The sequence below is a fragment of the Nipponia nippon genome, unplaced genomic scaffold, assembly GCF_047370975.1.
Source record: "Nipponia nippon isolate SJK-2023a ecotype South Korea unplaced genomic scaffold, ASM4737097v1 scaffold_17, whole genome shotgun sequence".
NCBI classification, from domain to species: Eukaryota; Metazoa; Chordata; class Aves; order Pelecaniformes; family Threskiornithidae; genus Nipponia; species Nipponia nippon.
The window spans coordinates 6,933,277-6,945,762 of record NW_028262333.1 but is presented as its reverse complement, the minus strand read 5'-3'; the positions used below and the strand labels follow the sequence as shown (position 1 = coordinate 6,945,762).

Below are 12,486 nucleotides of genomic sequence, written 5' to 3'. Positions count from 1 at the left end.
GCACATGATATCGCACTGTGTGCCTGCCTCTTTTTAAGGAAACTTTTTAATGGTAGCTTCATTATAACGGTAAAACAGCTTGGCACAGCCCTGCCTTGTGAACATGTAGGTATCTTCCCAGGCTCCACAGTTCTTAGTCTGTGTTCATTTCTAGAGCTCAACTCACACACAAGAGTTATACTTTTGAGTTGCAGGGGCTGATGCCCCACTAGAAATTCAGTTAAACTGCACCCACACACACCTACATCTAAAAATTTGCAGGTGTTAAAAGATATTAACCCTCAGACCTCCAGTTATAAGAAGAAATGCTATCAGTGGTGAACTGTACACAGGAATCATTCCTAATTTCCTGGTGCTCTGGACATACCCTTGTTAACTCATCAATTATGTTCTGTTGTTCTATGACCTGCAGCTTTAAGAATTCAGTTTCTTGTTCCTCATTAGCCTGATCCAGGTCATTGAGAGATCTTAATTTCTTTAGAGGAGGATGTGATGTCATTTTTTCTCTCTGTGGTAAGAAGAAGAAACAGATAAAATAAGATCCAGCAATTAAAAGACAAAAAGACCACCTTTCAGTTAAAAATTAGACATTATCTTTCATTTAAGCTGTACAGCCCTTTAAATATGCTTCAGCTACACCATTTTTATAACTGTATTAATATCTGTCAGCACTTCTTAACAATAAAGTAGCACAGCAAGGCTGAGTTCTTCAACCAGAACAACAAAACTTTACCTATTTACTTATTGTGTGGCAACGTAGCCTCTACAGCAGCCCTTAAAGGTCATATACCATAGCTCTTCCTTTGCCATACATCAAGATGCCCCAACATGTGGCAAATACAGTTGAACCCCCTACCTGTCCAGTGGGGATGCAATTCGTGTCTACTCCTGTGACCCCATGCCCTTACTGATACCCATCATATGGCCGTATACAGCGAGGAAAGGGACATTCTTTAGTCATGTGAAAGACATGCATCCAGTCAGAAGAGGAGGAAAGGCAAAAAATGTGGTACCAGATCTATTTTAACTAGAAGTCCACGTCTTGCCTGCTCCTGGGCATGTGTGAGAGAAGAAACGGCTACAGCCTGCGAGACTTACTCTAGCCACCCACAGCTTGCTAAATTCCATAATTTGGGCATCTATACTGTAAAGAGCAAATGTCAGGGAGCTAAGTTAGAACATGTGTGCTGTGTGCACATATATGCACCAGTGGTGCTGCCCGCTGATGTCTAATGCATGCAGATTCCCAAGTCCCTTCTCTTTGCTGTGGGAAAGCCCAAGGGGCTGTGATCTGTACTACCACAGCTGTGGAGGAAGAATTCTGACCCGTGACACCTGCAATAAGTTTCTGTCTTCTGGGCATGGGTGAATTGCAGAGTCTTAAAGTGGATTAACCTTGTAACACCAAAGTCTTTTTCTGTAAAACAAGCCAGTGTACCTCATTGTCTCATCCTCATTGGCAGGAAAGCTGCATCTATTGCAGAACAGTCAGCCTGCTCAAGATGAGGACAGTGGCTATTGCAAGCCAGACACAAGACACACAAACACACTTAGCAGGGGAAGTCTTGTCAGCCTGCCAGCTCACATCTGGGAACCCAGAACTTCCACCTCCTTTTTCTATTAATGCCAAAGCCACACTGGTGCATGTGTAGGGACCGGATTCTGACTGATGCTCGGGGCAATTCCATTTGAAGGATCTACAGACATAAATGCTTTGACCCCGCTTCATATAGCCCTGATATGTGACATTTATAACCCTAGCCACCACACCACCATTCTCCGTTTCTCCTATCCATCTACCATGCATATGTTTTATGGAAAGATTGTATGTGCTCAGTGGCAGACCAGAACTTTACTTTGCCATCGTCAGCTCTAACAAGAAAACATGTACATTCAAAGATGAACATCATGCTGGCTGAAAACATCGCTCTTAACAGCTTCCTTTTTGAGTCCCAGATACAAAATAGCACAGTGGGATATGACTCAACAATACAACTATTTTTTTCTTTTTTTTAAACCAAATGAAACTCAAAATTCTAATTTTTGGGATAGTATTAAAGACTGATTATGCATTCACTTAAATATATTGCATATGTATGTATAATACACAATGTTATAGTATGTAAGTCTATTACATACAGACCTAAGCATGGCTGTATCTTATCAATAGTATTACGCACTATATGCAACACATCTTCTCTATGTATATACATCCATACACTATGCAGATGTGGCCACCATAACAGACATAAATCATAGTAATAGTAATCCTCATTTTGCTCTTCAGTACCAACCATTTCTATATTTTCTTTAGTGACTGCTTTGAATTTATCTTCCATGCGCTGCAAAGACTGCATAAGTTCGTCATTTCTCTTCGTGAGGCACTTGTTCTTTTCCAGAAGAGGTTTACATTGTTTCTCAGCTTCTCGGACACGCTTCAACTGGATTGATAATAGCAATTAATAATTGTAAACAATCCAAATAAAAGATATTTTTTCTCTCTCCTTTGCTAGTATTTTTGTTACTTTCCTGTTGGACTACTGTCCCAGTAAAATGCCAAAGTGATCTAATGGAACTGATGCTTACAGCTTCCATAACTTACTTTATCTATAAATCTCAAAGCATAATTCTGCATACCTATTTCTGAAAGATGGCTTTATCTATGGAAAAACTCAGACATAGAGATGAAAAACCCAACACACAGTCAGGCAACTGCAAAGCTGCTACAAAAGTCTGAAATGACCTGTGCTTTATCTGCAAGAAACCCACTGATTTTCTCATTGAGAGACAGATTTGCATAGGTACCTACGTAGTTTGGATCACAGCAATAACAACATAGTTGTAAGTCTGTTTTTTAATGCCACACAGTGAAATACTTGTGCATGTGCACAATGACCTTTGGTTTAATCAACAAATCACATAACACTTAAACAACAAATCCCATAAGATAGGAAGGTATCTCAGGGCATACTTGGAAGTTCCAGTATTGGTACAACTCGAGTTGTAATCAAGATCTCTTCCTCTGAAAATTTAGTTCCATCTAGTAATACTGAGCGTTCTATAGCTATAATTTCTTTTTCTAAGGGAAGACAAGGAAGGTGGTGTGTGACTGTGGAAAGACATCATCATTGTGCCCAGATGATCTACCTAACAAAGGCACTGTCCCAGTTCCATATTACTGTTCGTCACTGGGAGGTTCCTGCCCCTTGCAGTTCTGCTGGGAAAAGGGCTACGAGAGTTTTCTGTAGCTATTAAGGACAATTAACCACATTTGCTTACATCATCACATCATCTTACTAGGCTGTTTAAACTAAACCAGAGATTTTGTCTGAAGCAGGATAGCAAGTACCTGAAGATCCTTTCTGCTAACAGGAAAGAGGGGAGCAGCTAGGAAGTGGTTATATCTTTGATCAGCACAGTTGTGGGCAAAGCAACTGTTTGTCCTACCCAAAGAATGAAGTTGGTTGTTGCTGATCCGAATGTATCTTGAAGTGTATAGTATTGCCAGCAGTACTCCTGGTCACATTTAACGAAATGTGTTCATTGTAGTCATATTGTGCAAGGTACAGCTTAGAAGCCTTTTAAAATGATTTTTTTTTTCCCCTTGTGAAAAAATGGGCTGAATATTTAATGATATGCAACAGCTAATCAAGCTGACTCATCAGACTCCAAGCTATTCAGTATCGCAGAAATTTGGGGGTTGAGAGCTTTTCATAATTGAAGAGACACACACGAACATATTTCTAATTTGCAATCTTGATAAGACATTGTTTTGCAAATACTACATTAAGAACACTGAGGAGATGCAAGCCAGCTAAACGGATATGAAAGGAGTGCATTAGGACTCCTAGCTCAGGAATAAATAAAAAAAGTTGAATTTCACCACCCTCATCCTTAATCACAGAAGTAGAAATATGGAGATGTTAAAAAGCCAGGGTGCTGACTTCAACACACAGGTATCACGACCTAGGAGTAAATCAGATAAAGGGATCAATTCACTGTTGTCCGTTCTCCCTAGATCCGATACTTAACTGTTCTCAACCGGGTCAAATACTGGACTACAGACATTATTTCATTTACAAGATAAGTCTCACCATACACTGTTGTATGCTCAAAAAGTCAAGGAGGGAACATAAGCATTCATATAGAAACGTACAAGCCTCTCTGCCTCAACTTTCATTGTGATTCTGTACTCGTACAACTTCAATGAAATTACTGTTTAATTCTAGGATAAAAAAAAATCATCTTCAGTCTCCTGAGTGACTAGCCTGATGGATGGAAAAGGCATATTCAGCATTGGCTGTCATCCTTGGACCTTCCTCTCTTTGCCCTTCCCTATGGCTCCTGACCTCCTCTGCCTGATAGTGCAAAGCTCACACACCAGTTCGTTTCGTTCATCAACGAGCAACGTGTTTCTGTCTTCCAGCTTCCGGATTGTGGCATTCAGTTCTGCTATCCTCTTCTGGTTTCTGCGCAAGTCCTGTTTGTTGGCAACAACATAATACAGTTACTGATTCTTTTCAAAATACATGCTTGGGAAAAGAATCCTCAAAAGGCACACACCAGTCAACTTAAGCTGTCATCATCAACAAATTATATTTATGGATTTTTACAGTATTGAACATTTTTAGAAGAAAGTATCTGGCTTGAGGGATACTTTAAGATTGAAAATTTTCAGTTGTTTAAAAAAAATAAAGACAAAACAACCAAACAGATGTTGATATTTTTTTATGATGGGGAAGAAAAAGCAAAAAGCTAAAAGGTTCTAATTTTTATTGCCTTTTCCTATACATTCCTTCTATTTGCTGAGCCACTATGTCAGGTGAAAAAGTAAGGGCATTCCTTTCATCAGTATCAATTGCATTTACTTTCTTATTCCTCATTTGTGTGTGTGTAAATATGTGTATATATACACATTTGTTGTGTAAACATCATATATTTAGTCACACAACCAGTGAGTTGCATGCTTTGTGAATGACAGCAAGGGTTGTATACGTGGAGAACAAGACAGAGAAAGAGGAAGGTCTCCTAAGAGTCTCCCAGATTCCCCCCCAGCCTTCTCCTTGCCCATCTTCCCAATTGTATCTGTTTTTAAGGATGCAGGCTATCTAGGTAGTTATGTTCATGGACTGATTCTTTCAAAGGGGTACTAATTATTTAAGATGTTTTATATTTGTAAATAGAGTAACTGAGGAAACAGCCCTACAAAGCTTTGTCCCACTAGCATTCTCTGTGAAGAATCTACGCTCATAATTTCTCTGTAGTGAGTAAGAGTGGGAATGTTTTCCCAGGGACTGAGAAAATATTTAAGCAAGAGAAACACAGCCATTTGCAGGGGCCAGTAAAACCTGCGTACAGGGCTGCTGCAGTGCTCTGAACCGTCTCCGGCCCTTCCTGGGATCTCTCTCTTGGGACTGCTCATGTTACACTCTGCCTCCTTCACCAAGAAGAGCTGTTCATCCAGAGCTTCCTTCTGCAGCTGCAGCTTCTGCACATAGCCTGTCTGTGTCTCCAGTTCTTTCTCCAAGGAAAATATGATCCTGTCTTTAGCCTTGATCTCGTCCATCTGAATGAGAGAAACACCAGAACAACAAGATTACTGTGTAAAGGCAACAGCATTTCAGCCTTCTCCAATCTAGTAGTACATGATTTACTTACTAGCGGTGTTCACCACTTAAATCTGCTATATCATACTGCATCAGGCTTGTCAAACAATGCACTTCGAGGTTTCAGCCATAACCGTACATTGGCACAGTAGCAGATTCGCCAGCCTTATACAGAGTGTAGCCCAGGAACTGAGCATGGTGTGATGTGCTAACGGATAACTGGATGAAGAGTTCAGGCTTTCACATTGCATTTTGGTCAGTTATTTATACTGGTGAAGAATAAGTATAAACTCTGACAAAACCACAGAAGTTCAGACTAGCTCCTGCTCGTGTAGCTCATGGAGCTACATTAGCTGAGACAGTGGAGGTTACAGCCCGATTCTCACAAACAGAAGATCTGTGCAGACCCAGTATTTCTTAAAGCTGATTGCCATGTTATTAATCTTCTGCTGAGTGCAAACTCCAGGCTATTCATTTTTATTGTTACTTCATTTCTGCCTAACATCCCAGGACTATCCAAGACAAAAAGAAGTGCCTCTTATTTCACCTCACAGCAACTTTAAGAATGATGGCTGAGAGGAAAATTTTATATTAAAACTTAGAGTAAGATCAGCCCGTACAAGCCTTGCAAACACGAAAACTGGTATGGAGCTGCTAACGTCACCGAGCTCAAAAAAATTTGCTGAACGAGAATTTGCAAATCACTCTGGCAAAATAAAAGTACTGTTATCTGGGAACAATATGAATCATTCCCTGAAAACAAAAATTATGTCTATGCTAAGTTTTGCCAGAAGCTGCCAAAGATACTTTCTGGTCTTACAACTTTCTAGGCTTGCTGAAATCCTCCCCAAAGTATTTTTCAAATGGATAAGGCTAGATTCTGATCTCCATTAACGAGACGTCACTCTAATGTAACTTCCTCCACTCTGATAGCAATACCATGGATTTGGAAACCACTTGTGTAAGTCAGATAAAAATAATTCTGGACTTGTTCAAGGTTCTTCTGTGAGTAAATAGCCTTCACAAAAAGCCTTTCAGCAGTTGCTAAAGATAACATCATACAATACATTTGTGGAACCTGACTTGATCTTAATGTTACTAAATGTCTCAGTTTTATCCTGAATTTCACTATAGTTCGTTTTTATATTAAAACCCTGAAAATAGATCCTCAATTTCAGATGAGAAAAAAAGTAGTTTGTCCTCATGGCTACACAGAACTGCAAATGGGGATCAAAGTAACAAGAAGGGTCAAAATTCAGAAGGCAGATGTGAAGAATCCACCACTACTAGTCTGTACTACATTATTGAGCATTTTGGCAACACAAGAATATACCTCCAGTATATTCTCCAGGACTTCGAACTGGGCGGGGGGGGGGGGATGTTGGGGATTACTCTTGACAGTTCAAATGACCATTTCTTTTACTTAACTGTCAGATCTTGAATTCCAGTTTTCATGCCAAACTTTCCACCATTGCAAGCAGGTCCAGCTCCCCGGATGGCAGGGAAACATGGCAACTTGCACCATTGCCGATGTGGGCCTTGTTTTGTTCATTTTTCACGGCAATTACTGAAGGCTACGCCAAGACCAAACCACAAGCTATCTCCCCTCCTGCCATGGTTTAATGTGTTTAGGACACCATCACAAGGGCTAGAGAAACTAACAAACTGCAAGTGCAGATGCAAACACTCTTTTTCTAACACTTTGCATTGCACATGTATTAGCATCTCAGCAAGCCATATCCTTACGGACTAGGCCAATCACTCTCTTACTTTAAGGTGTTAGCTGCCATCACAGTGGTTGCTAGAGCCGACTCACCATGATCTATTCACTGCTGAGAAATGACAATGAGAAGTTTTTAATACTTTTGCAAACCGAGGCGCATTGCAGAGTTCTGTTATTCACAAAAAGCTAAGAGGCACAAGAGGCAAACTCACTACAGCGTAAGAGAACAAATTAACTGTTTTGGTTACTGACCAGGCGGCGAATATCCCTTTCGCTCTCCCATTTGATCTTGGAAATGGCTTCCTGGTGGGACTGATGCTCACTCCGAAGATCCCCTGCCTTGATCTTATCAGCTTGGATCATATTGTTAAGGGCCTCGTCTACCTGCTTTTTGGCAGACTTCAGTTCAGTAATTTCCTGCAGAAGCTTAAGGCGCTCGGAGTCGAACTGTTTTCTGGCCTCTTCACGAGCCTCAATAGTCAGCGCTGTCCTTACTTTATCACTGCTCCCATCCCGCAGCGCACACAGCGCTGACTTGAGGCGCTGGATTTCGCTGTCTCGGACTTTCACCATCCGCGTCATCTCCTGCTCATGCTGTTTGATGAGGTTCTCCCTCACGGCCTGCAGTTCCTTCATTTTCTCCTCATGAAGTTTGGCTTTTAGCTCCGTGATCTGCACGGTCTGCTTGCGCTGCTCCACCTCGCGGATACGCTTAGTTTCTTGAGTCTTCTCTCTTTCAAGTTTAGCAACCTACATTGAGATAAAATGAAAGTCACCTGCTACCAACATAACGTTATCAAAACAAACCTACCCAGACACACAGCCACGTCAAATCGAGGAAGACCCTCCTACAGACCCTAGATGATCCTCCACCCACCTACAACAAAATACAGGCCAGCTCCTGGGGCATTCACATAGATATTAGACTATCTTTACTCAAGCTAAAACAACCCCGTCTTCTCCAGGTGTCTTGCCTCATGCAGTGACACTACATGTACTTTCAGTATTTCCTTAGGAAATAAGACTCCGTGTATATGCATGCATTTGTTTAGTAATTTTTTAACCCATCAGTCAACATCAGTCAAATTCACCAGAAAATTAGAGGGCTCAGAAATAGCAAGGTTCCTACAACTTTCATGACCATGGACAGTCAATCAGCCAAGAGAGAAGTGCTTGCCTCTATATGATCCCCACTGAGGTAAGGTGCAAGTCTGAAAGTCCAGGAAATATTTTGTCTTTTACAGATGTTCTTACCCATACATAGAGCTTTAACAGGCATTTGTAGTCACTTCTTAGACACATATCTACAGAAAAGCATGCTTCACTGGTTATTATGCTTATGGAACAGCTAGCTTTACTTAAAGTATGTCCTTTGCTACTCTTCATTAACAACAGCTTTTAAAATTCTTTGCCCATAGCTTTGGAATCAAAGTTACAGAGCAACCCACCAGTCCTCAGTACACTTATACTAATATATCTCTAGGTGCAACTTCATACCCCGGAGCAGTTCCATGATAGAAACCTGTGTGAACCTATACCAAAGGAAAGCAATGGATAAGGAATCGTTTCAGTTCAAAGCAAACTCAGTAGGTTTTTTTATTTACAGTGAAGAATGGGGTTTCAAAGATTTTAAGAACTTCCTTGTTAATTCCCTTTTAAATAAAGGCCACAAAGAACGAGGAAGATTGAGCAAACCTTTCAGAAAGAAAAAACAGGTGAAAAACCAGTCAACATGAATAACAGGTCATCTGAAAGCTCTCCAAGAGACACTGGTGGTCTAGCCTGCAGGCCTAATTGATTACTGGGAGAAGATTTAGCGAAGGTAGGAATTGCTATTGGCTATATGCAGAGCTGATTGACTATTCTTTTCCTCCCATACTATCCTCATCTTATTTCAGATATACCTTTCCCAAAATAAGCCATTAGAAGAGTGTGAAAGCGTACTTTTACTTTGGTTTCAATCACCAAAGTCATTCTGACAAGTAACAGACTCTAAAAATGAGAGGCATCTTCCTCAGAAGGCTCCATGGGAAACAAATCTGAAAGATTGTCCTAGAACTCCCTCCACAGGGCTCTAGGATGCACAAAAACTTTTCAAAGCAAAGTATTCAATACACCTGTTTTTTAAAGGTGGTCTGCACTTGCAACTGCCACTGACTTCTCTGGAGGACTTCAGGGGCTATTGGTGCAGTAACTGTGTAATATCAGATGTCACATGCAACAAGAAGATTTTGCAGCCAGAGACTAAAAAGCAGTCTCTTTTAATCACATCTGTACAATTCATGTGAGATGTTAAAATGCCTTTACTACATAGATCACTTCTGAAAAGAAAGCCAGACATAACCTTAGCCCCTCAACCTCCAAGTCCTTAGGACAGGTTTTTGGTTTGCCTTCACTCCTTTTTCATTCTGGGTTCATCCTTGATTTTGAATACTCGTGACTGACAGTGAGCCTAACGCCCTCTTTCTTTCTTGTAACACATCTCTTCCTGTTTATTAAAAAGGGGGTTGAACGCGCTGCAAAACAGGGTGTAATTATTGCAAGTGATCCATTCTAGCATGATGTAGAAAGATACATCTAAACTTTCAACCAAGTAGTTTGGGTATCCACAGTGGTGCAATGCAGACCCAGCCAGGGCCTGAGTACAACCCCAGCTAAGCTCTGGGGTACCTGGTTTTATGGCTATTAGTTTCCAGGCTGCCTAGTTTATTAAACTGAAACGCCATCAGATGTTAGGCTGACTTGTAGATGTATCATTCTGATGGGAAGAAAGGGAAAGTGAATGAGGGCCTTGTGGGAAAAAGATTATTACATTTGAAGTAATGGAAGAGAGACCTGTTCAATAAAAGATCGCAATGGCCCAGAGGTTTCTACCCTCTTTGGAATCATTGGTAGAGTGAACTTACTGCTAGCAGAGACAGGAAAAGTCCAAAGATCCCATTTGTTTGACCCCTTTGTGGGATGAACACTTTCTTAAAGCTCCTTCTAATGTTGTGGGTGACTGCCCAGTTTGGCATCCTATTTCTAACCTGATTTTACAGATGAGGTTGTACCAACATGTCCATTCTGAACCCAGAGGAGGAAAGGGCTAATATCTGAATTCCAGATTAAAACAAAATTTGCAATGATGTCTGCTCCTCTCAATCCAAACTGCAGAACAATTCAGAAGTGTGATCTACTTCCCGAGACTGTAGTTTTTAGCCCCCAACTACTCCATGATGACAATTCCTTTAATACCCTGAGCACTCAGTCCGATTTAGTCAGAGGAATGGACGAGAGCACCTATGGATGGGCATCTCGAGAGGTACTGAAGTGTCCAAGCAATTTCACTATATTGTTCATGTTCTGCTCACCTCCTTTCCAGTGTTACTCAAGCACATTTAAATATATTTCAGATAAACTTTTTTGTTTTGTTTTGTTTTGTTTTCAAGACTTTCCTACTCTCATAATTCTCATTATTTTGGGCCATCCTTAAATTGTTGTCTAGCAACAAAAATCTGCACTGGCAACTTCCATATTGGAATTCCATAGCTGCAGTGGTAACAAAAGCAGCAAGACTCAGAATATAGCGGAAAGCATTACAGAAGCTCCCTGGGCCATCGGTTTTCTGGCAGCCAGCCTGTGGCTCCTTAAGAGAATAACTAAGCCTTGCCTGTGTGTAACACATGAATGTCAAAGCTTGCAGGGAAAACAAAAGAATCAAAAAACGTTTTTGCTTTCCAAGACTGTCATCAACCACCTATGAAAGAAAAGGATGCAGAATGAGTTTGAAAGAATGATGACGTCCCCTTTGTTGCGGCTTGCAAATCTTGTCTATTTTAACAGGTTGCAAATTATGGCTATAAATCTCACTGGTAGGTGAAGGGAGAATGTTGCCAGAGATTCTGAGAACATCATATAACACAGAACTGGCTATTCTTGCTTTCATTTAGCTCCTCCTAAATTATACAAACCAACTTCCACTATACTGGTTAACAGTTGCCTGAGATTACCAGCATGATTAACCTTGATATATTGGCATGAACATCTGTCCCTAAAAGAAAGACGTTATGAAAAAGACCTCTTAGAGGCTGAAGGATTTGTGGTTATTCAGGTTTAGAAGCTAGAGGCAAGTCATTCTGGGTTTATTTGCCCAGGACATATGCTTATCTGTGAAGGAATCAAAGAGCCACATTGATGGACTTGAATTATATTCCATTTGGAAAAACAATATATCACTAGGCATCATCCTTTGAAAATGTGGCTGCCACCAGACTGCAGGTGGGGGATGCCTGGCTGCAGTTAGCACTGCCTCCAGTCCACTTCATAAGAATTCAACAGGAGCTATTAAACAGACATTTGTTATCATCACTGCTCATAAAGAAGACACTGCTAAACCTGAAGACTGCTTTAATCTCACTCATGTTCAGGGAATTTTAGCACTTACCGCATAAGAGTTTATTGCACAAAAGCTGTACTCTGACTATAAAACACAGAGGTATTGTGCTTGCCGCTAGAAGCATCTCTAAATGAAGCAGGAGCAACACTGTGGAGAGCAAAAAGTACACTGCTTTGCAAAGCCACTTCAGCATCCCCTGTGGGAAAACTGATGCTGCTTGCACGGATTTTAATAGAATGCGGGCAGGGTATGTGCAGAATAGGTGTAAAACAACAGCCAGTATTTTATACTTGGATAACACCCAGCCCGTTACCTTTTACAGGTTACAAAAGCTGTAGCTGTGTGAAGAGATATTATGTGTTTTGCAAGGGCTGCCCTGGCACAGACAATGCAGGAAGAGAGAGTGAAAAATTCAGTAGAAGATGTAGGCAAGAGCTGAAGCTGCAGCGCACAGCCCTGAGGTTGTACCAAAGGCTTCTAAAGTATATGGGAGGCACCTCAAACCTTCACAGGTACGTCTACAGTATAGGGCCATAGCTATACCCTGCATGCGTGATACTCAGCTGGCTTTACACTAACTTTACATACCCGAGACTGTAACTCTGGCAGACCATTGGTACCTGAAGCAGCTTTAAACAATGCATACATACCCTAGTGTACACAATACAGTTCAGCTGCACTGCAGATGGATTACAAGGGTTCACATGGACTGTCATGCTATACATTTAAGGAATACTTCACTCAACTTTGAAACGAGGGCATGTCTTGCTGAAATATCA

At 40.9% G+C, this 12,486-nt stretch overlaps 1 protein-coding gene across 5 annotated transcripts in view; it reads right to left on the bottom strand.

Annotated features, from left to right (window-relative positions):
- Nucleotides 1-12,486, bottom strand: part of JAKMIP2 (janus kinase and microtubule interacting protein 2) — a 70,628-nt gene that overhangs the window by 27,993 nt on the left and 30,149 nt on the right. For all 5 annotated transcript variants that reach the window (XM_087753996.1, XM_087753994.1, XM_087753997.1 and 2 more), the window contains exons 3-7: nucleotides 7,582-8,079; nucleotides 5,357-5,566; nucleotides 4,382-4,480; nucleotides 2,295-2,441; nucleotides 368-508 (exon numbers count right to left, since the gene is read on the bottom strand). In XM_087753996.1, coding sequence (XP_087610122.1) covers nucleotides 368-508; nucleotides 2,295-2,441; nucleotides 4,382-4,480; nucleotides 5,357-5,566; nucleotides 7,582-8,079 — 1,095 coding nt within the window. The remainder of the gene's footprint in view (nucleotides 1-367; nucleotides 509-2,294; nucleotides 2,442-4,381; nucleotides 4,481-5,356; nucleotides 5,567-7,581; nucleotides 8,080-12,486) is intronic.